General features: G+C 31.5%; 1 protein-coding gene across 1 annotated transcript; it reads left to right on the top strand.

The window, feature by feature from the left end:
• The first annotated feature begins 43 nt into the window (after positions 1 to 43).
• Positions 44 to 12,259, top strand: LOC139512157 (heme transporter hrg1-B-like). The gene is made up of 3 exons (XM_071299561.1): positions 44 to 324; positions 6,952 to 7,119; positions 10,670 to 12,259. The coding sequence occupies exons 1-3, from the start codon at positions 177 to 179 to the stop codon at positions 10,810 to 10,812; spliced, it is 459 nt and encodes a 152-aa protein (XP_071155662.1). The 5' UTR covers positions 44 to 176; the 3' UTR covers positions 10,813 to 12,259.
• The last annotated feature ends 12,961 nt before the right edge of the window (positions 12,260 to 25,220 follow it).

Here is a 25,220-nt window from a genome sequence, read left to right on the forward strand (position 1 = left end):
ATGCTGTACATAGAAAAATTACTACGGTTTAAGTTAATGCATTCTGAACGTCCCTTTTTTATTAACACGACAGAAGCAAAAAACAATAAGGCCCGGGTTTTCTTGCGTGTCAGTCCCTTCAAGGATTTGTATAGTAAGATTACTATACAAATCCTTGGTCCCGTACATAAAAAAAAATGGCAGAAGAATGTACATGTCCAGCTTGTGGGGTTAAAGTTAGACTTGTATACAGCTTTACTGGATTTATCATAGGACTTTCGGTTTTTATTGTTTTTGGAATAAAATACGAAAATTGGAATGCTGCTTTGTGGGGTCTAATTTCAGGTAAATATATAGAATGCAAAAACAAACTGTCAAAAATAGAGTTACACGTAAATCCTTGTTCTAATTATTGACCTTTCCCAAACCTGACATGTTATTATATAGTACCCTAAGAAGATAAATTGTTTTGAAAATGAATACCAGTTAAAAGTCTTTGTAATAATCATGACTTCTCAGTGATTCATTAATGCTCATAATATATAATAGATCTATGCGGATCACGTATTTGGGGGGAAAAAAAGGGGGAGGGGTGTTATACATGTACATTTTGTAGATCTCCTTACTCTGCATTCTTACTTTAGGAGTAGAACCTGTAGAAAGCATACATTAACCGTACATTAAATGTAGTTCCACATGGGGAGCCAATCTCCCTGCCCTCCCCTAAATCTGTCTTTTTATATAACTTAAGGTTCCACTAAAGTCAAAATATAGAACAATTCATAAACATCTAAACTTTGGCTGTATATTTTTCAGTCCGAAATATGTGAACATATGCTCATTTAAACATACTTTAGGGCATACGTTACAGTTACAGGGGAGGTAATGACGTTGCTAACGTACATTGTAAAATGTAATTTTGCTTTGTTTCATTTTGCAGGGAGATTATGTGGACCAAATTTTATAAAACTGTAAAAGTGAAATTTTTTTAATTTTGATAAATATACAGCAAAAAATGATGTTTTTTCCTCAATTCATGACCATTTGAATAATATGAATTATTTCTGAATAAAAAATGCATAAATTTTTAGGATACGTATAAATGACATAAATTACAAATTATTTAACAAAAAACAATTTGTGTTTATCTTTAAAACAAAAAAGTTATGATTTTCTTTTGAAAGGAAAAATACAGCCACAAATACGAATTTCGAGCAAATATATACAAAATTTCGACCTCATTTAACTCAAATGTAGCACATGAGGGTATATTTTTTATTACATATTCGATTTAATCAGTCAAAAAATAGCCTATATTGAAATTTTCATCAAACTGTACTGTGGAAATTGTAAATAAACTTGAAATTGTTATATTGTGGCTAAACTAGTTTTTGGGGTGATCACTAAAATTAAAATTGGTATGGACGAATACTGTAATATCTAATGCAGTATAAGCTAAATGTTGATTTTTTCAGAATATGTATTGATTTTTGAATTTTAGTTAATTTCGTGTATCTTGGTGAACGAATATAAATGCATTTTAATCGAGACATACATGTATGATGTGAACACCCCCTTTTTTTCCTGGGATGGGAACCCCAAACTTTGGAAAATGGCTGGATCGCCCCTGCTACATTGTATGTTAGATTTATTATACATGTACCTTCTATAGTTCTGTTACTTAATAATGGTAATCCTTCATTATGTACATGTACTGGATAATTATAATGGTAAAAATAAAAAGTCAGCAATTGTTTTATAATACTTGCCATGACCTAAATTAGACACCATTAAATTGTTTGCTGTCAAACTGGTATGTCTTTTTATCCTTTTCCATTTTTCTAGTATTTGCTCTGGGTTTTTTTACAAAATATATCATCTACTTTTGCCAATTTCATAAGTTGAATATTAAATAAAATTTAAAAGAAACCAAAAAAAAACCATGAATATGGCATCAAGAACCAACGTCATTGGTGTAACCTGGGAACAAATGTATTAAGGTACACAAACATTGTTTGCAATCTTACATTGTATGTTCAGCCATGGTGAATAAAATGTTTTATCAAAGAGGATTTCTTATGCTATTAGCCTATGAGAATATGAAAATTTGCAGTCTGTTATTAGGTCTTTCCACTTTTCTGTGGAAATACCTAATGTATTTCTTCTGATTATTATTAAAAAAAAATTCTGCCACATTTTAAATTTTTTTTTAATTATAAGGTTAATTGATTGTTACTTCAACTTGGTTCATTATAAAGCCATATGACCTTTTACAAAAGGTTGGATGAAAAATGACAACCAGAAGTGACATTGAAAAAGTATTTTGAATTCATATATTTTGTAAATTAGATACATTAACTAATCACTCAAGACTCAAAATGACTTTCAATCAACAAGAAGTGCCCAATTATCTCCTGATTTAAAGGCAGAGGTATAAAGAAACTATATATTTTCGGAATCAGTGTGAAAGAAGCTATCATATGAGACTGGAAAAGACATTAAATTCACCGGAAGTAGCAAATTATCTCCCTTATTTCACTCAAAAATATATCAAAACCATTTATGTATTGCATCAGTATAAAGTAACCAGTTTCTTTTCAAAATTTCTTTTATGTGGAAAGACCTTCAATTGTTCTCTGCACAATTGGTTTTTAATTATTATTATTATTATTATTATTATGTTTAAAAAGTTTTAAGTATTTTAAAATTGTTTTTAATTTTTTTCTAGTTACTAGTACAGTTTAGATGCTAAGGAAAATATTTTTCAAAAAATCATGACAGACATTGAAAGTTTATATACCTTAAACAAAAAATATTGAAGAGTGGAATTGTAAAGTCTGCACATATGATGTGCATATTGCTGCATCACTCATTTGACCTCAATGCGTCTGGCGTATATAAAAATTTAGCCCTGGTATCTATGATGAGTTTATTTACAACCACTGGGTCAATGCCACTGCTGGTGGAGATTTATTTCCTCGAGGGTATCACCAGCCCAGTAGTCAGCAATTTTGTGCTGACATGAATTATCATTGATATGGTTATATTTATGAATTAACTGTTTACAAAATTTTGTGAATTTTTGAAATACTAAGGCTTTTCTACCTCAGGCATAGATTATCTTAGCTGTGTTTGGCAAAACTTTTAGGAATTTTGGTCCTCAATGCTCTTCAACTTCGTACTTTATTTGCGCTTTTTAACTTTTTTGGATTAGAGCGTCACTGATGAGTCTTTTGTAGACGAAATGTGCGTCTGGTGTATATACAAAATTTAGTCCTGGAATCTATGATGAGTTTATTGAGTGGTTTCACCAAAAATGCGACTGACTGAAACTTGCTCCCAAAACAACTTACTGGATATGTAGAAACTGCCATTGTAGATAAAAAAAAATGCAATATTAATGTAAATCTCAAATAAAGGTTTCAAATTTAATTTTGATATACATATTACTTAAGTCACAGTATACATTGATGTGCATTAACCCAACAACACTCCACGGACTAACCGAAATAAGTGATTTAAAACAAGAATGTGTCCAAAGTACACGGATGCCCCACTCGCACTATCCTTTTCCATGTTCCATGGACCGTGAAATTGGGTAATTATCTAATTTGGCATTAAAATTAGAAAGATCATATCATAAGCAACAAGTGTACTAAGTTTCAAGTTGATTGGACTTCAGCTTCATCAAAAACTACCTTGACCAAAAACTTTAACCTGGATGGACGAACAGTACCACAGACAGACAGACGGACGGACGAACGGAGCCACAGACCAGAAAACATAATGCCCCTCTACTATCGTAGGTGGGGCATAAAAATTGAAATTAAGTCACAAATTGAGACTTTTTAGCTCACCACTTGGCCTTGTTGTTGTCGTCCATCTGGTGTAAACTATTTCAAACATTTTCTCCTCTGAAAATACCTAACCAATTTCAACCAATTTTAAGCTGTTTGATCCTTCGGGTATCTAGAATAAAGTGTGTGTTTTATTTTCTGCTTTGTCAGAACATGGCCGCCATGGCTAAAAATAGAACATAGGGGTAAAATGCAGTTTTTGGCTTATATCTCAAAAACCAAAGCATTTAGAGCAAATCTGACATGGGATGAAGTGTTCATAAGGTAAAGTTCTATCAGCGCTGAAATTTTCAGAAGGATCTAATAACCCATTGTTGGGTTGCTGCCATTAAATTGGTTATTTTAAGGAAATTTTGCAGTTTTCGGTTATTATCTTGAATAGTTTTAATAATACATGTACAGATAAACTGTAAACAGCAAATATGTTCAGCAAAGTAAGATCTACAAATAAGTTTTATATGATCAAAATTGTCAATTGACCCCTTTAAGAGTTATTGCCCTGTGAGGACAATTTTACACAATTTGTTAGTCATGTTTTCTAACTTTAAAAAATCTTCTTTTCTGAAACCACTGAACCAATTTAAACCAAACTTAAGCTAAATGATCCTTAGGGTGTCTAGAATAAAGTTTGTGTTTTATTTTCTGTTTTTTTCAAAAAACATGGACACCATGGCTAAAAATAGAACATAGGGGTAAAATGCAGTTTTTGGCTTATATTTCAAAAACCAAAGCAGTTAGAGCAAATCTGACATTGATAAAAGTGTTCGAAAGGTTAAGTTCTATCAGGCCTGGAATTTTCAGATGAATCTAATAAGTGATATTGTTTGCCTTAAATTAAGGTGGTACCCAACACTTTTAACTAAAATTAATTTGGCTTTTTTAATTTTATTAAAATTTTGACAAAGTATTTACTTCGACTCTTTTACAAAAATATAAAAATTTCAAAAATTTGAACCAACCGTTTTATCAGAAAAATTACACTGGTTATATAGCAGTTTGACAAACACTTATTTTGATCATTGAGTAGGTACCACCTTAATGGAGAATAAAGGCTTTTTCCCCTAGAGAAGAATCCCAATTTGAAAAACAAAATGGCTTAAAATTATTCCCAAAAAGACAACTATTTTCCCAAATAGTGCAGTAGTAATTGTGCATGAATTCAAACTAAAAAACTCTCATTTATACTTTTTTCATCCCTAAGATTACTATACATGTATGTGCAGACTTGAGGGTCTATTTATGTATCATCACTGACAAAAAGGGGTCTTATTTCAAAGCAGGGTTTGACTCTTGAAATGGGGTCTGTAAATTGAAGTTTCAGTCAAATTCATGGTTTATTCTAAAATTCCCAATTTGATAAAAATTACGCATATTTTCCCAATAAAAAAGGGTAAAGGTAGTTTTGAAAAAGCCAACAATATCACTGCTAATAACCCATTGTTGGGTTGCTGCCACTAAATTGGTAATTTTTAGGAAATTTTTCAGTTTTTGGTTATTATCTTGAATAGTATCAATGATAAAGATAAGCTGTAACAGGAAATATGTTCAGCAAAGTAAGATCTACAAATAAGTTCATATAACCAAAATATTCAATTGAACCGTTAAAGAGTTATTGCCCTGTAAGGACAATTTTACACAATTTGTTAATCATGTTTTCTTACTTTAAAAAATCTTCTCCTCTAAAACTACATACTGAACCAATTCCAACCATATTTGAGCTGAATGATCCTAAGGGTATTCAGAATAAAGTTTGTTTTTTATTTTCTGTTTTTTTCAAAAAACATGGCCACCATGGCCAAAAATAGAACATGGGGATAAAATGCAGTTTTTGGCTCTCAAAAACCAAAGCATTTAGAACAAATCTGACATGGGATAAAAGAGTTCATTAGGTCAAGTTCTATCAGCCCTGAAATTTTCAGATGAATCTAACAACCCATTGTTGGGTTGCTACCACTACAAATGTAAATTGGTCATTTTAAGGAAATTTGCAGTTTTTGGTTATCATCTTGAATATTAATTATGATAAAGATAAACTGTAAACAACAAAAATTTTCAGCAAAGTAAGATCTCAAAAATTAAAATAAACTTTGTTTGATTTCATCAAAAATTTAAAACTTAAGGTTCTTTGTTATGCTGAATCTAACCACAAAAAAAAACTACGATGAAATTAGACTCTTAAACTCTTAACCTAAGATAAATGCCAAAAATCAAGGTGAGCGATTCAGGCTCTTGAGAGCCTCTTGTTTGTTTTACCAAAATATTAAAGATATAGGTTAAGATTATATCTAATTATTAATAAAATTTAAAAAAATAACCTTTTTCTTCTCTTGAATAGCAAGGTGCAATCATTTAGCTGTAAATTCTATTTTTGTTGAAAAAAATGCCACATAATGATGTTCAGTGGTTGCAGTTGTATGTTTATGTGGTTCATAAGTGTTTCTCGTTTCTCGTTTTTATATAGATAAGACTGTTTGAATGGTTTTACACTAGTAGTTTTTGGGGCCCTTAATTATAGCTTGCTGTTCAGTGTGATCCAAGGCTCCATGTTGAAGGCCATACCTTGACTTATAATGGTTTACTAATTGTGACTTGGATGGAGAGTTGTCTCATTGGCACTCATACCACATCTTCCTGTATCTATTTACATAATATGGATTCATTTATTTTCGTGGGTATTAATTTTCGTGGATTGCTGAAAACTTACATATTCCTGGATATTTGATTTCGTGGTTTTGCCAGTCTCTGTATACAAAGCCTATTAAAAATGTGTTATTTGTTGATCATTTGAATTTGTGGTTCACCTGTACCCAAGAAACCCATGAAAATTGGTATACAACAAATGATAATGAATCCACAGTAATAAACTGTTACTTTCTTAACAGAATTTTCCCAGCAGGGCAGGTTTTGTTTGTCTGACAATCATTATCTAGTGATCTTCATTGAATCTGGCTTGAACAATTTGTTCACTGTTTTGTTCATTCAATAAAATGTAGTTAATCCACATTCAATATCAAAATATTTCACTGATTTGTAGTGAATTATGCTCTCATGACAGATCAGTTTATTGTATAATTCATATATTTGTGTTTAAAACCATATTTTTTTTTATTTTCAGGTTTGGCTGCATTAGGAACATTTTTTCTCCATTTATGGTATGATAAGAAGAAATGTCAGGATCGCATGCCAAATCTAAAGTTATTGATGTTGACTGGTTGCTTTATACAGTTAGCTGGAGTAGTAGGATTTGCTGTTTATTTAGCACTTGCTGTTACACTTGATCAAGGTAATATTTTATCTTTGTCATTATTTTGTCTCCTTTTGAGGTAGTAAAAATGTGAGATTTAGGTATGATGTTTCTTGGTGAGGCATCAATAATTTGTGATAAGGTCAGTTTATGGGGAACATCTAATGGTAAATCTCTGATATTTGGGCATTGAATTACACACGTCTTGTTTCAATAAAGAGTATGTGGCCCCTGCCCCTCAGTTTTGGTCTATAGACTTTGAAACTTTCATATAGTTTATATGTTAAAGTTTGTGACTAGGTGGTCAGTTTAAGGGAAAAAACTTATGATAAGTAATGATATTTGGTTTACAGTTGATTTTAGCATTGACACATCTCAATTCAATGGAGACTATTTGGCACCACCCCTCAGTCATGGCCTAGTGCAATTGACTTAACTCATTCACCCAAAGAGGTTTCTGGAAAATCAGGCATTTTCGAAAATTTGCAATCATATGCAAATTATATGCAAATTAGCAGACTCTTGATGCTGTAATTGATGCTCATCTATTAAACTATATATTGAAATTTGGGGCCGATGGCATGGGTGGGTGTGGGTTGGGAGGTGGAAGATTTTCTCGTGGGTTTGAATTGAATTGTCATTTTTTTTTAAACGACCTTATAAAGGTTATAGAGGTAAACATTGACCAGACTGTGTTTCTTTGTCATTCAAGTATTACCCTATAGTTACTGCAGTCCATTCATGCTAACTGGGAGTATATGGGACTTAAGTGTCTTGCTGGCGAAATTATAATTGTTAATCATGCAATGGTTTAAAATTTAATTCTCTGACATAAAAAAAAAATAATCAAACTTCTTAATCATGCAATGGTTTAAAATTTAATTCTCTGACATGAAAAAAAATTAATCAAACTTCTTAATCATGCAATGGTTTAAAATTTAATTCTCTGACATGAAAAAAAATTAATCAAACTTCTTAATCATGCAATGGTTTAAAATTTAATTCTCTGACATGAAAAAAATTTAATCAAAAGTATTCATATGTTTAGTCATTTATATTTGTTATACTTTATGTTTTATACTTACTGTATTAGTTATGACTGAAGCCATGTTAGCATTAGCAAGATATCTGTTAGAACTGAAAATCTGCTTTAATTATCACACTCCAAAGTATTGAAATTATAATAATTTGATCAAAGCTATTAAATGGATTTATCTTTTGCTTGTTATTGCTACTCTGTTAAAGATATAATAAAAGTAGTAAAGGTTATTATGATAAAGTTTTTTGTACAAGAAGACAAACATTTTGAAATTAGGTTTGAATAAATGTGATGACTTCTTATACATTAGGTCCTGGAGTTATTTCCCCTGAAACATTTAAAATAACAATTAATTAATAATACTGAACAGTTTAATGAGTTAAAGATCTTTTCACAACTGAATTTTCATAAGGTTGATGAGAAGCCAATTTTGTTTTCTTCTGGCACCTACATTATTTATACTTTTTTATTCTAATTCCTAAAGTATATGGTTTCTTTCTACATAAGGGAGACAATTTACTACTTTTGGTTTTTCGAAAATATCATTTTCAGTTTTACATGAAAGCTTTCTTCACAGATTCCAAAATAATTTGTTTTTTTATGGTCTTTTCTTTTAATTATTTAAAGGAAGATAATATGCTTCTTCTGGTTTACAAAATATTACTTTCTGTCACATCAATAATGAATATGATAGGTTTTTGTTTGCAGATTTCAAAAATATATGGTTTAAATGTACTAAAATATATGCTTCAAATGTACTAAAATATATGGTTTAAATGTACTAAAATATATGGTCCAAATGTACTAAAATATATGGTTTAAATGTACTAAAATATATGGTTCAAATGTACTAAAATATATAATGGTTTAAATGTACTAAAATATATGGTTCAAATGTACTAAAATATATGGTTCAAATGTACTAAAATATATGGTTCAAATGTACTAAAATATATGGTTCAAATGTACTAAAATATATGGTTTAAATGTAAAATGTGTGCAAGAACTATTTCTGGATTATAAAACACCTATTTAAAAGTCTTATATCATCTAAGACTTTGCAAAGACCCAATGTCTTTTATTACTTTTATTATCTGCTAGTTAAAGTCATATAGTGACCTTAACCACAGGGTTTAAGCTAGGACTTTGAGTGTTTTTAGTCATTTTTCAAATCCACCTTTCCTAGGTAGCAGCTTAACACTAGTAGTACTAAAATAGTTATTGCATAGGTTTATTACATGAACAAAATCATGACTATTTTCGTTTTCAATATTTTCATTTAAGTATTTTAGTATGACGTCCATTTTCACTGAACTAGTATATATTTTTGTGTAGGGCCCAGCTGAAGAATGCTTCTGGGTGTGGGAGTTTCACGCTGCATTGAAGACCCATTGGTGGCCTTCGGCTGTTGTCTGCTCTTTGGTCCAGTTGTTGTCCTTTTGACACATTCCCCATTTCCATTCTCAATTGTATGTACTAATAAAACTATAACAAAAAAGAGGTATTTCTTCAAGAGATACATATTGAATGTCTCAGAACAAAAAAACTAATACAATTGTGACCTATAATTGTTAATTTCTGTGTCATTTTGGTCTCTTGTGGACAGTTATCCCCTTGGCAATCATACCACATTTTCTTTTTTATATATAATATAATGAATCAATTGGTCAATGTTCCTGGTTTTTTTTATTTGCTTATGGTCTGCATATGCTACAGAATAGAGAAAATGTTTAAACACTAAATGTAAAGAATAGAGAGTTATGTGTGCTTAAATATACACAATTGAGAAAAATGGGCAAAACAATAGTGTACAAAACAATTTAACATAAATACCTGGCTGGAAAAAGGGTAATGCATAAAACCAGGAGGGGATAAAAATGCTTTACCATATCAACCAAAGAAATGAGGGGGAAAACAATTGTACTTGATCTTTTCAAAACCCAAAAATTTGCACCAGTTCTTTATTAAAAACGTTCATTTATACCCCTAGTTTTTGGTGGGGTTCGTGTTGTTTATTTTTTAGTTTTCTATGTTGTGTCATGTGTACTATTGTTTTCTGTTTGTCTTTTTCATTTTTAGCCATGGCGTTGTCAGTTTGTTTTAGAAATATGAGTTTGACTGTCCCTTTGGTATCTTTCGTCCCTCTTTTATAATAAACTTTAAGAGAAGATCCTAAATGTTGATTCTCTAAGTGTAATTGGTAAATCTCAAGACGTATTCCTTATTTTTGTTAACTTTTTTGCATTTATGAATAATTAAGAAATGTGACAATAAGACAGTTACCAGGGAAAAAAATGCAGACATTTAGAGTGCAACATACAGGTTTTGACAGTATACACAAGTGTCTATAGTACTCTATACAATATATCAAACCCTAAACCATTCCTGGTCTATAAACTTTGTGTATAAATTGAACAGAAACAATCATATCATTAAAAGGAAGAAAAAGACAGTTTTTCTTGAAACATAATTGGTATCATGAATATGAAGGGATTCTGTTTGTAAAAACATTCGATTTGAAATAATGTTTTTATTTTTGTGTATTTACAGGTCTAATTATTCAGGGAAAAGGATATTACTTAACAACAGTGTGGTGTTTCATGACTTGGAAATGGGGATTTTCCTTTTTTTTCTTTTCAAGGATGTATCGAAGACAGACATTAAATTCTTATGAAGAAATCAATGAAGTGTAAATCTTGCGCATATATATTGTACTATTTTATATCATTTGTTAAAGGTATATTTTGTTGTTATGTTAACTGGGACATTATTTATTGACAGTATAAAAGTCCCAGGTTGTAAGAGCTACATTTAGTTGTTAGAGCCTTCTTGACTTAAGTTTATATTTATTGTTGTTTGTACATATGTGCCAATTCTAAATTTTTTTTTTTGTATTTTCTTACTTACTTCATACTTATTGTTTTAATAAGGAAAACAGTAGTACTGGCCACAAACCAGCAAAAAGTAACAAAAATTTCAGCAATTATACTCAAAAGTAACTATGAATTATTTCTTACTGTTACTTTTTGTGGGTAATCTCAGCCAGTGTCTTTTAATAAATCTCAAATAGGTATGACAATAAATTCCGACTGAAGGTTGTTTGATACAGAATACCAGACATAAGGATGCTAGTTTGGCGGCAGTGGTGTAAACTTAAGAAATAATTCCTTCATGTCATGCTCTATGCTCATTTTAACATGGGTAGGCATTATATTTGTCGATATTTTACACGGAACGTTAGCGAGGTTTAAAATGTGGTCAAATATAATGCCTACCCATGTTACAATGAGCATAGAGCATGACATGAAGAAATTATTTCAATTTTAATAGGACAAATACAGTATTTTTATAGGTCCAAGCATACGAAATTACCTTAAAAATGTTTGGCTGTTCCCGTTTCCTCCTTGAGGAGTCTGTACATTGTATTTCATATTTGATAAGTTTAAAAACTACGAGCAGGGTTAATATATGTTGTTTCATAAAAATATATAATAAAAGTTTATGTTAGCTGCTTAAATGTATATATTTTAAAGGATAACGATGGAAATAATGCTAATATAAACAGTAATTTCGTGCACATGTGTCAAACATATTTTGTGCTCATTAGAACACAGCTTTGTTTAAAAAGCGTAATTAGGACGTCATATTAGAATATATGTTTAACCCAGTATGTGGTGTAAACTATGTTTTTAACGCAGTATGTGGTGTAAACTATATGTTTAAAGCTTTATAGATCAGAATGTAGAAGATCTGGATACCTCATTGTCTTGTATGTAGTCATTACAGATACCTTATGCCTTTCAGATGAAAATCCTCATTGAGGTCATTTTCATTGTTGAGGGACTGCTTGATAAAGTATGTGTAGTTTCTTTATATTGAGAGAATGTCTAACTTATTGTTTGTAAAGACTGTTTGGTAAATATGATCCTTACAAGGCCGTAATCACTTCATCTGAATTTGCCAGTTTTTATATTTCCCCAATCTGATTGTAAGCTATTTGCACTATTGCAAAATTTTTTAATAAGTTTTTTAAACTACTGCAAAATCATTGCTGTCATATTATGGTATCACTATGTGTTGCTATTACATTTGGTTTCAATATAATAACTTGAGTATAAGTAAATGATTTCTATGAACTTGTGCCACAATGTTCCTTAGTTACATTTGTACTACTTTAAGAAAGTTGGGATTGCTTTTGGGGGTTATAGTTCTAACTGTTTATGAATTAGGGGCCATAAACAAGCATTGTTCTTGTTTCAGAACAGTGAATTGTGTATAAGATTTCTATGAATTATACCATAAGGTTCCATACCTCAATCGGAAGGTTGGGATTGATTTTGAGGGTTATGGTCCAAAGTGTTTTGGAATGAGGGACCAAAAATGGGCCATAAAACAATGATTTTCTGGTTACCAGACAATTACTTGACTATAAATCTATTGATTTCCATGAAATTGTACCACAAGGTCCATTTCCAAAAAGAAAGGTATGGATTGAGTTTGGGGTTTATGGCCTTAACTGTTTAGGATTTAGGGGCCAAATAAAATTAAGAATGGAAATGAGGAATATGTCAAAGAGCCAACATCTGGACCAAAGAGCCGAAAACAGCCTTTTAATACATGGACCTTGTATTAACTGCTAATTTCATGACCAATTTCAATGGGGTTTAATTCAAAGTCTTCAATGATCTACAGTTTCTGGTGGTCTTCAATATTTTAAATCTAATGGTGTATTTAGAATTTTTGATTTTGATCCCCGTTTGGAAATTGATCCACATTGAGGTTCAAAGGATCCAAAAATAAAATTTCTTTGAAGTCATCAAATAGGCAAAATTTAAGAGAATATTTTGATATAAAAAAGAAGATATGGTTTGATTACCAATGAGACAACTTTCCATAAGAGACTAAATGACATAGAAATTAAAAACTATAGGTCACAGCCTTCAACAATGAACAAAGCCCATTCCAATAGTCAGCTATAAGATGTTTATTTTTAGGCTCCTTTTTCAAATTGGTCCTCATTCAAATTTCATGGTCCATTTAACATAGAAAATGATAGTGTGAGTGGGGCATCCATGTACTATGGACACATTCTTGTTTTAAATTATTTTTGACCAGGTTTTAATTTGGTCCACATTAAGGTTGAAAGAGTTCAAAATTGAACTAAGTTTGAACAAAAATTGAATTCTTGGTGTTCTTTGATATGCTGAATCTAAAAATGCATTTAGATTTTTGATTTTGGTTAGAATTTATCAAAAATTGAATTATTGGTGTTCTTTGATATGTGAAAACTAATAGATATGAGAAGATGTTGTATAAGTGCCAATGAGACAACTCTCTATCCAAGCCACAATTGTAAAAGTAAACCATTATAGTTCAAAGTACGGTTTTCAACACTGAGCCTTCACTCATACCAAACAGCAAGCTTTAAAGGGCCCTAAAAATTACAAGTGTACCATTCAAACGAAAAAACCAACGGTCTAATCTATACAAAAAAGGAGAAACGAGGAACACTAAGTCTTATGAACCACATCAACAAACGACAACTACCGAACATCAGGTTTCTGACTCAGTACAGATGCAAAGAAATGCACGGGTTTAAACGATTTTATAGGTACCAACCTTCAACCTCACCAGAAACACTATTGTTACATCACAACATAAAAAGACACACTATAAGATATCAATTGAAATTGCTTAAAGACCAATTAACATAAGTGAACATACACTAACAAACAAATGTGATCTATGACACAACGTATCAGAAAGGAAAACCATGACCACCTTCTTCTTCTTCTTCTTCTTCTTCTTCTTTCTTCTTCTTCTTCTTCTTCTTCTTCTTCTTCTTCTTCGTCTTCGTATTCGTATTCGTATTCGTAATACCAAGTAGAAACGGAGTTGTTTTCACTTGTACTATTTAAAAGTATTTTTAAAATACTATATACATCGGATAGTTTTAAAATGTAAAAAATTACTGAACAACTCCAACCCCCATGTACAAGTTAAAAAGTGTCATCCATTAATATATATATGTTGTGTACAAGTTGTAATGTTGTACAAATACAGATTTTTTGTACAAGTTATCAGTGATTTATGAAACGCTTAGTACAAATGGATAATAGAAGCAGACAGTCTTTTGTTCCGCATATTTCTTTCATATTTTCACAACGAATTGATACAGTCTAATACTGAGTAATGATACAAAACACATTATAAGATCACAAAAAGACTTTTTAATGGATATAATTATGGTATAAGGAGAAAATTAAAATTAGAATTTAAACCATTCAGGTATCGTAATTTCCAAGTTGAGAACGAAGAGAATGGCACTAAATGTTAGGTTGAAGTATATAAATTTGAACTTAAAATATTAAACTGATACATTTTAGAAGATAAACCATTATCACCTGGTACAAGAAGGTATGTGCAAAAAAACTTATAACTTGTACAAAAAAACTTGTACAAATTATAATTTGTACAAACTTACATCTTGTACACAACATATACAACACTAATGCTATAGTGCAAAGCATGTGCAACATATATACATCCATATCCTTGGGTTATACTACAGAAAGGTTAAAATGTTTATAGAGTAACGGCACATTGTCTAAAAGATAGCCCATGTTCAAAGCTAGCAAAATTCTTCTTTCCTTCTGATAAGATTTTGTACAGTTAAAACGTTATTCTTATTTCATGTAGTTCACCATAAAATAAAATTGTATTATATTTTAAAAGCACTATTTGGTTTCCTCACAAGTACGCCCTGAATGTGGAGAATAGTTGAAACATAAAACAGATACTTTCATGCCGCATTCAAATATTAAGATAAGGATAAGTTACTATATTATACTGTTTGTTTAAAAGTAGTATCTCTAAAATCTAAGAATGATCGCTGTTTGTTGGTTTGGAACCTTTATGTAATATTCAGTTCTAATTTTAATTTCAGCCTTTTATGGTGGATTTCATAGCACATTTCACTTGTTGCTTTCATTATATGTACTAAATTTAATGTGGATTTCATTGTTTTACTGTAGTAGCTGGGATCAACTATCAGCTGTGTTATTGACTGTTTATCAAAAAAGAATTCATTTCATTGTCTTAGTCCAATGTATCCAATGATGATGTTTTTTAATCTTAATAGATGTGTTTTTCTGACATCATGTAGCAGTATGCAACTTGTGAGCATGCATATCATATCTTCCTCTTCTAGACCACATAATGGACATGTTGCAGTTTCTTTATTGTTACTGAATTTAGCTATGTTGGTTTGTAGTAGGTATGTTCCTGTTGCTATACAACAGTGGTTGATAGACCTTTTCACCTCAGTGACTGATGACCCAATATATTGCCAAATTTGATGCGGTTTTCCTATTTCCAATTGATCTACACAGCGATGTTTCAGTGTCGATTTATTGGCTGAATGTTCTTTATAGGTTTTTGACCAATAGTTATTAATCGCTATATCTTATATTGATGTTTCCACTGTAGTTTGTTTATTTGATTATTCAGTAAGAATTCTAGATTGAGTAGGTCATACAATTCCAACGTTTTGGATACTGTATTATAAAAACTTCCTGGGTTGTTGATGTTGATAGAAATCTGTCTTTGATTAAGTTTTTGTATACTATCATTTTCATTGTTTTGAAGGCTATATAAAAAGCTCAGTTGACGTTTGTGGAGCTCTGCTTCTATGGGTAGTGCACCAATAAGTAGATAGACGGCACATACGGCTGTTCTTTGAGACAGTGATTGGAATTTTCTTAGGCAGTTTATGTGGAACTTTCTAAGGCGGTCAATATCTATTTGTTTTAGTGGTAGTATTTCAAGTCCAAAAAGAAGTTTAGGTATTACATAGCTCCGATATATTTGGTAAGAGGTGATGGAATTTAAGCCATTTGATCCATGAAGTCCGCTGTTAATTAAAGAGTAGAGTGTTCTGCGAGCTAGGGACAGTCTGTCCTCTACATTTATGTTTTTTTCTTTAATTTCAGCTCTTATTATACCTAGATGTCTAGTTTGGTCGGTTGGTGTTATACAAGTGGTGCCGAGATTCCATTGTAGATTTTTTCTTACAGTTTTGCCTTTATTGATGATAACAGCATTTGTTTTTGTTGGATGAATTGTGACCCTGTCCTGCTTTGGCATTTCTTGGAACAGTGTTAAGCATAATTTGTAATTCTTCACTATCATCAGACAGAAGTGCTATATTATCTGCACATGTAGGTGTGCCAGTGTAGATTTTGCCAATTTTCATTCTTACGCGGCTTTTCATTAGTTTATTAAATGCGTTGTTTGTGTAAACCTTATATAGGTGAGTGGAAAGGACTCCACCTTGTCGCACTCCTTGTTGTATTGGAAATTTGTTACTTATTTCTCCTTTCTATTTTATTTTTGAGGACATGTCTGTATAAAGATCTTTGACTATGGACCAAAGCTTTGGATGTATGCAACATTCATACAGTTTATCTAGAATAATGATGTGAGAGACCACGTCAAATGCAGTTTGGCTGTCTACCGCAATCATATATAACGGTTTTAAAGTTACATATTTGGATTCTGATTTGCATTCTGATACGAGAAAGGCAGCTATTAGCATAGAGACATCTTCTGTAAAACCAAATTGCATGTCTGCTTGGATAAGGTTTTTGGTAAGACGTGGTAATAGAACATATTCAAAAAGTTTCGTGATTGTTGGTGTCACTGTGATACCTCTGTAACGTTCTACTAACGATGGATCCTTCAGCTTTTTTTAGTACTGGGTTGGTAATTCCAGTCTTAACGAAAAGCGGTGTTTGTTTTTTACGGCTATGATTTGATTAAAGATGGAGGTTTTGAGATGTTCTGCAGACATGACAAATTCATCCGTAGCTTTGCCCGTGTTTAGTTTTCCTATCGCTTCAACAATTTCGGTTTCTGATAGTGGTTCTAATTCAATGTTCATGTTGTCATATATGAATTTTTGGCATTTGTTTTCATTGTGCTTAATTCTAGAAATGTATTATCATAGTTGTTATCTTTTGGTACAAATAAGTCTTCCATATACTGTGAAAAGCGTTTAGCTTGGTTTTTCGGATCAGAAATATCACAATTGGGTCCTTTTATTATGGAGGTTGTTGAGGTTTTGGATGGGCCTCTATTTCTATTGATAAGTTGGTAAAATTTCTTCATTTATGGGTTTTGCATAATTTCTGAATATATTTTTTGTCGATCTTCATATTTTTCTTTTCTCATCTGTTTTCTGAGTTCTCTTTGAGCATTAATTTTTGTTGTTTTGGAAATGTCATTTGGTTTTCCTTTATCGACCCATTCCTTGTGTTTTGTTTTAGCTGCTTTTCTCAGGGATAGACAAATGGAGAAGCCTTCCACTGAGGGCCCTGTTATTTTATTATTTTTGCTGGAACAGCAGTGGCATCTGCTTTTATCAATTTTTTCATGACATGTTGTAGCTTTTCTTCAACAGACATTGGTGTTGTTAGAACAGCTTTTAAATTTGAGAGTTCATGCTGGTATGCTTGGGTATCGACATTTGACCACTGTTTTTTGATAATTTTATCCCCTTTCTGGGAGATGGTATTTTCCCGTTTGAGATTGATTTTTATATTTGCACTGACACAAGTGTGGCTGGATGTGTTGACCGCATCCATTTCATGTATTTTATATTGATCTAAGATTGCACATGGGGTTGATAAGATGTAGTCAATTTGAGACTGAGAGTTACCATTGTGATGGATAAAAGTAGACGGTTTTTATATAGTATATTTCATTTGGAGATCCATAATAAATCTCTTTAAATGTTCATCATGCTTGTTGTATGATCTAGGCTAATAGAGTGGCATTAAAATCTCCTTCGATAACAATTTTATGTGTGTCACTAAATTTGAATATGATGTTGAAAAGAATATCAATCTGAGTACTCGTCAACGGAGTGTACTGATGGATTGTGAGTTGGTAAGTTGGTACAGATGATGAGTTTTGTTTCTGTATTAATTTCAATGGCTACAATTCTTTCATTTTCATCACTTAACTTCTTCTGACTTTGAAAAAATGCAGCCTAATAGAATAATGTACACAGGTAAATAAAAACAATTTTGTTGAATGGTATACAATATAAATGGAGAACGGACATATTTTTTATTAAGAACCAAGGGTGACTTCCGGTCAACTTTTTACCCTTTTAACGTAATGTATTTATATTTCTCTTTATACCATATTATTTGTCATTAAATTGTCTTTCAGAATCATGTTCTTGATTTTGACCGGGCTTTTTATTTTTTTGTGAATTTTAGTTCAAAGTTGAATATTTGACTTCATCGTTTCTATACTAGGGTGACTTCCGGTCAACTTTTTACCCTTTTACGTAATGTATTCATATTTTTCTTTATATCATATTATTTTTCACTAAATTTTCTTTAAGAATCAATTTACAGATTTTGACCAGGTTATATGCTTTTTCAGGAAATTAAGTTTTAATGTTCAAAAATGTATTGCCAGAGTCACGCTAAGAAAGACTTCCGGTCAACTTTTCGGTAAAAAAGCATATTTAAATATATTATGTTTTAATTTTATCTGATAGTCTATTATATTAGCTTTCAAAATCAGTTTTATTTATCTAGCTTTAGAGGTTCCAGAGATTTTGTTATAATACACCCAATTTTTACTTCCGCGTTTTCCACTTCAGCGTTTTAGACCCTCACCCATGGAATTGTCCAAACCGATACAGGTGAAATACGTAGAATAATAATTGTGGACACAGCAATAAGATCAGATTTAAGATCCTCATGATTCCGTAGTAAAGTAAAAAATACTGTAAAGAGCATTATTTAATAAAATTTGCTCAAATTTGCTCGATTAACCTTGAAGTGAAGACTAATGAAAATTTGCGTGTATAGAGTGAACCCCTAAATAAAATAATACTGTGTTCTTGACGACTTCCCACCGCGATGATCGATAGAAATGATATTTTCCTATATAGTATGTTAATAATTTTGTTGTTTTTGGTACGAGAACAGAAGTGAAAATTTATAGTCATACCAAACACTTATCAATGCTGGTATACATTGAAAATAGAGAGAGGAGATATAAGTAAACATTAAATGACAAAAAAGCAATTAATAATTAAAAAAAAATCATGCAACAGAGACTAAAACATATCCAAAGGATTAAGTATGTTTACGTCATGGACGACAAAGGCTACATGACTTGTGCAATCCAAAAAATAAAGTATCGTCAGACAGTAGGATAGTAAGGGGTTTACCTCTATGAAGAAAATGAACGTGGATGTGTCTTTATACATCCCGTTAGAAAAGTATACAAATTTAGTGTATATGTTATAACCATGTATTTAGAATTTGGATATTGGACCATCTAGATAAATGTCTAATTTCAAATGTTTAAGTTGTTCTTAAACCACATTCAGTCTATTTCTCTCAAATGTACTTTGTTTTAAATTTGACCTGTTGATACTATTTGTAATGATTTTTGTCGAGCCTTCAACTTGATTTCTACTATACTTGGACAGCAGTTTGTTTATGATTATAAGATGATATCCAGAAATAAATTTTGTAAAAACAAATCCTGTTTTATATTCGTAGTTTACTTATAAATGGACTTAGTTTTCTGCCAGTTACCATTTGATTCACTCTGTGGTTAGAATCTTTCAAATTGTAATAACTTTCTTAAACTATCATGGATTTCTACCAAACTTGGACAGAAGCTTTTTTATGATCGAAACCTAGTATCTAGAAGGAAATTTTGTAAACATGTATATTTCCTGTTTTTCTGTGTGTTACTTAATTATGTACGTAGTTTTTCTTCCAGTTAACATTACATATACAATCTGCAGTTAAAATTCCTTAAACATTTATAAGCTTTATAAAGTAGTCGAGACTACTTTTTTTAGTTATTCAATGTTTACTTATTCAGGGTTATATCTCGTCTTTGTTAAGTGTTTGGTATTACTGTTAATTTGCACTTGTTCGTACTATGCACATCAAAATTATTTATTTTGTAAAAATATTTCTTTTGTCCATTTAAACTGTATACCTTACAACAAGATTATTTTCATTTACCTGTGTATATTATTGTATATGGCGACTTTTTGTTCAAGGGTATTGTTTTTTTTAATTGTTTAACATCTCAAATCGGTATACTACTGTTACCTTTATTTATTCACTCCTTATGTTGTTGATTTTGTATTTACATTGTATCATCGATCAAATTTATTCGTTCAGTGTATGCTAACTAATGTTAATAATTATGTCTTTTGATTGAGTTAAGCCATTTCAATTGATATTTCATAGTGTGTCTTTGTATGTATTGATGTTACACTATTGTTTCAGATAAGGGTGAAGGTTTGTACCTTTTTATTAAAACGTACCATTGCCCATTTGAAATTGAAAAATCGCCTAAAAGAAATGATTTACAATGCCTTTCAACATAAAAATGGTAGCATACGCTATAAATTTATAATTTTGGGATATCATAAGGCATATTTTGTTAATAATAAACAAAAGGGTAAAACATGCTTTACAAAGAACAAGGGATCAGTATGGTGGCTTTTCTAATCGACAATATAATTGTTAAATTTGGACGAAGACATTTTCAACAAATTGTCGGCATTCCTGTGGGAACGAATTGTGCACCTCTCATTGCTGACGTCTTCTTACTTTCATATGAATTGGAGTTTCTTCAGACACTTGTCAAAAACAAGAAAATCAAAGAAGCCAGGTTATTTAATTTCACTTTCCGATATATTGATGATGTTTCCGAACTTTTCTGATTGGGTTCTATTAATATGTCCCCCTGAAGTGCAAATTAAGGAAACAACTGACACGGCTCCCGTCACATCCTTTTAAGAATTATATCTCGAATTTGACATGCAGTCATCTCAGTACCGGAATCTATGACAAACGAGACGATTTTTATTTTTGCAATTATCAATTTATCCGTCCTTAGTAACAATATACCAACTTCACTTGCATATGGGATATACATTTCCCAACTTATTAGGTATTTAAAAGCTTGCAGCTCCTACTCATACTTTGTAAAACGTCACCAGTGTATGAGCAGAAAGCAAGTTGATGAACAAGGGGTATGTCAGAGAACGTCTCGTCCTTTTCCTAAAAATAAATTAATCGGAAGGTACCAAGACCATGTTTAAGAAATAATTGATGCAAGCTATACTTTAATGTAGTTTTAACATGAGTAGGCATTATATTCGTGATTTTTTTTTGCCCAAGCGATAGTGGTAATGCCTACCCATGTTAAAACTACAATAAACTATAGCTTGCATCAATTATTTTGATTCTGATTAGGACAATAAAGACAATATCTATGTCCGATGTGTATAAGTGTAGAAGGTTTGTGCAGGCTCTTCCATTAACCTTCCGTTTTTGTTTGTAAAGTAGCAAACGACTGGCACTGTGATTTTTCAGAGGGAGGAGTTTTGAACAGCCGGCATGAACGGTTGTCGTAAATATGTCAATTTCGAAATGCAACACATTACATTCAAGATAAATGAATTAGTAACAACATGTGCTTCATTTAAGAGTTTGGAAGGGTTTTTTAGCTAATAAAATATATTAAATGCATGCCAATTTGATCACATTTATTATTCTGCAGTAGCCAATATACGCATGTGCAAACAAATTTTATTGGATTTAGAGCATGCATTTATTCACAAAGCGAAAAAAACACGTCATATTAGAATGATTAATGTTCCGTATGAATTCATACTTTCATAAATTGTGACTTGTCTCATTGGCACTCATACCACATCTTCTTATATATTTTTCAGAAACCTGCTTTGTCAAATATTTCATTAGAATCCAAATTCAGAGCTGTATCAAGCTTGCTTGTTGTGTCCATAGTTGTTTGTGATTATTATATGAATTGCACAATTGATAGAAATTGTAAGTAGATTCATAGTTCAAAATAGATACAGCATCAATTTCTAATTTTAAAGAAGAAACTGTGGTATATTGTTTAATTTTGTGAATATAATATGAAAAGCACAAATTAAATTGTAAGAAGTATCATAGTTTAAAAATTTACATGGCCAGAATCATATATAGATATACTCTTCCCAGATAAGGCAAGGCATCAAATTTTTATTTTCCAAAACAAACAACATATATATATATATATAAACATAGTTTGAAATATACTAATAATAAGATCCATTTTGTTTCATCTGGCGATCCGTTTATTTGACAATCACCAATGGTAGTCAGCAGGTTATAAGAAGTTTTGAACATCAGTTGTCCGACCTGCTAGTCAAATGCGTTTTGTTAAAAGATACTTTTCCACTTTTTTGTTCATTTTAAAAAAATGATGTAAAAATGTTTGTGGGGTATTTAGACCCCTATACCAAGAAATTTGTTAAGCATGCACACGTATAAGAAAGTGCAGTTTTCATCCAACACAATCATAGGTTTGAACATTGTTTTCAATTTAGATGTATATATATGTATATATATACAACTCGTCTAAACATCAACCCAACAATGTTAGATCTGTAAATTTGCTTTCGCAAATTTTTTGTTCTTCCCTCGCCGGGATTTGAACCCATGCTATATCGTGACACCAAATCGCCTGCACTGTAGCCGTCCTGCTAGACCACACGACCACCTGGGCTTCAGCCATGTATCACCATCACTGCTGGTGATCCGATGGATAAATCTGTTGTAGAGTTGTCACTGGCTCAGACGTACTTATATATGTACAAGTCTAAATTGAAAACTACGTTAAAACCTGATTGCGTTGGATAAAAACCGCAATTTTTATACGTGTGCATGTAAAACAAATTTCGTTATTTATTTTTATATATTTACCAAAACCAATTGTACATCGGACGTATTTTTAACAAAATTATACACGTAAAAGCACGGGACGTTTTGCGCGGTGAATATACTTTTTCCTCAGGTGAATATGCTTATTTATTCAAAATCCTATTCATAAAGAAAAACTTACTAAAGTTTTATCAATATGGAATAAATATATAACTGTAATGCTTTTTCACTTATATGTGTATGGCTCTGGTCTGACTGTGGTTGACATCTTCGAATTGAGATGATTATATTCCTATATATAAGTATTGTCTCAATTATCTAAATCATTGTAAAAAATGACTTTGCTCTACATGGACGCATCATAAGATACATAGTATCACAGACAAAGGGACCATAATCAGACTGTAAAGGAATTTGAAAGTTGTCCTAAAATAATCATAGCTATTAAGATTTCAGGACTGTCCTAGACATTTTTTATTCTAGTGTCACTGATCTCTTGTAGACGAAATGCACGTCTGGCTAACTTATTTATTTACCTTGAGTTTATGTACATGTACACACACAAAACATTAAGAATGCATCATAAGATTAAACACTAAAGAAATTGACGAAATTGATTTTTTAAGCAGAAGAATATAATGTAGTAATACCAATATTAATGTCAATTCAGTCAGTAAGATGTCGTAATACCGTGTTGATTTTGACTGGCCTGCTTGGTGTCAGTAGTAATTTCACTACTTGATCCATTTCAGCATCATCCGTAGAAAATTCAAACTGTTGGCAAAACTAAAATATCAAAGTATTTTTAAAAAGTAAAATCACAAAAATACAGAACTCCGAGGAAAATTCAAAACGGAATGTCCATTATCAAATTGCAAAATCAAATGGTAAAACACATCAAACGAATGGACAACTGTCATATTCCTGACTTGGTACAAGCATTTTCAAATGTAGAAAATGGTGGATTAAACCTGGTTTTATAGCGCTAAACCTCTCACTTGTATGACAGTCACGTCATATTCTATTATATTTACAACGATGGGTGAACAAAACAGACATAATAGGTAAAATTGTCAAAATATGAGTACAGCAGTCATCACCGTGTCACGATTTCAATCAGAACAATAAAGTTTATGGTTAATGGATAAATAATTTGGATCAAGTTTGGTAATATGAAATTAGAATGTTCTGAGTTTTTTTAGTCCTTTGTGACCATTGCAATGAATATTTGCTTAACTTATATATAAGCAAACATAACATAAGGAAAACTTACATTCTTTTGTTTTAAAATGAAATGATTTATTTGGTCGACGAAACTACTCATTTTCTATTCATTTTCCCATTTCTAACATAGATCATTTGATCAGATAAGTCAACACTAATTCCATTTTTAATTGACTAGCTAGAATTGTCAATTTTCTACCGAAAGTCGGTGTTTCTATGGCAAATCCGCTTCCAAAGTACTAGTATTTGCTTCTTGGCTGGTGATACCCGAGAAGAATAACAATCCACACTCAGAGGAATAGACCCAGTGGTTGTAACTAACTGTAACGAGGACCATTTCCCACTGATTTGTTTTAATCTTTATATACAAAATATTTGGTTTTTTTCTTCAGAAACAAGGGCATGTGAACGAAACGCACGTCTGGCGTACAAACAGATAAGTAAGCCCGGTATTTTCGGTGAGTTAAAAACGAGCTTAATTCTACGGAAGTAGACACAAAACACAAAGAATCATCGATTTAAGGAGAAAATGCAACTATGGAATCTTTACGCGAAAGCATGCAGATTGAACTAGAAGGTTGTCGAAGTTCTAGATCTAGACACAGCCAGAGGTTATCAATCGACAGTGACCACTGTTCCAAAAAGATAGAACTTCTTATGGGGATAATGCTAAGAGATATGTATCACCTTGTTAGGATAGCTTACATCGTTGATAACCAGATGGTTGAATGCAAAGACGTTGTTTTCGCCATTTACACAAATCCAGAGAGGCTGTTTCCTTGAAAATGACACACTTGCAGCATCAGTCAATTCATAAACTCAGTACTAACACCCTACCCCCTATTTTCCGAATCGGGTTGACCGTGTCTTAAAAAATAAATTACGCGACATAAATTATATCAAAGCGATACTGTTAGCCGATAAAGCCTTTCGCGCCCTACTGATTGTAAATTGAATATCAAATGTATGCCATATAGGCCATGAAAATAATTATGTTGTTGTGTATTAGTTTTTAGTTATATATACAACATAAATACCATTAAACTTTGAGTGTCTTACTTTGACACAGTTTTGAACAGCGGTATACT

Source organism: Mytilus edulis, chromosome 2 (assembly GCF_963676685.1).
Source record: "Mytilus edulis chromosome 2, xbMytEdul2.2, whole genome shotgun sequence".
Classification (NCBI taxonomy): Eukaryota; Metazoa; Mollusca; class Bivalvia; order Mytilida; family Mytilidae; genus Mytilus; species Mytilus edulis.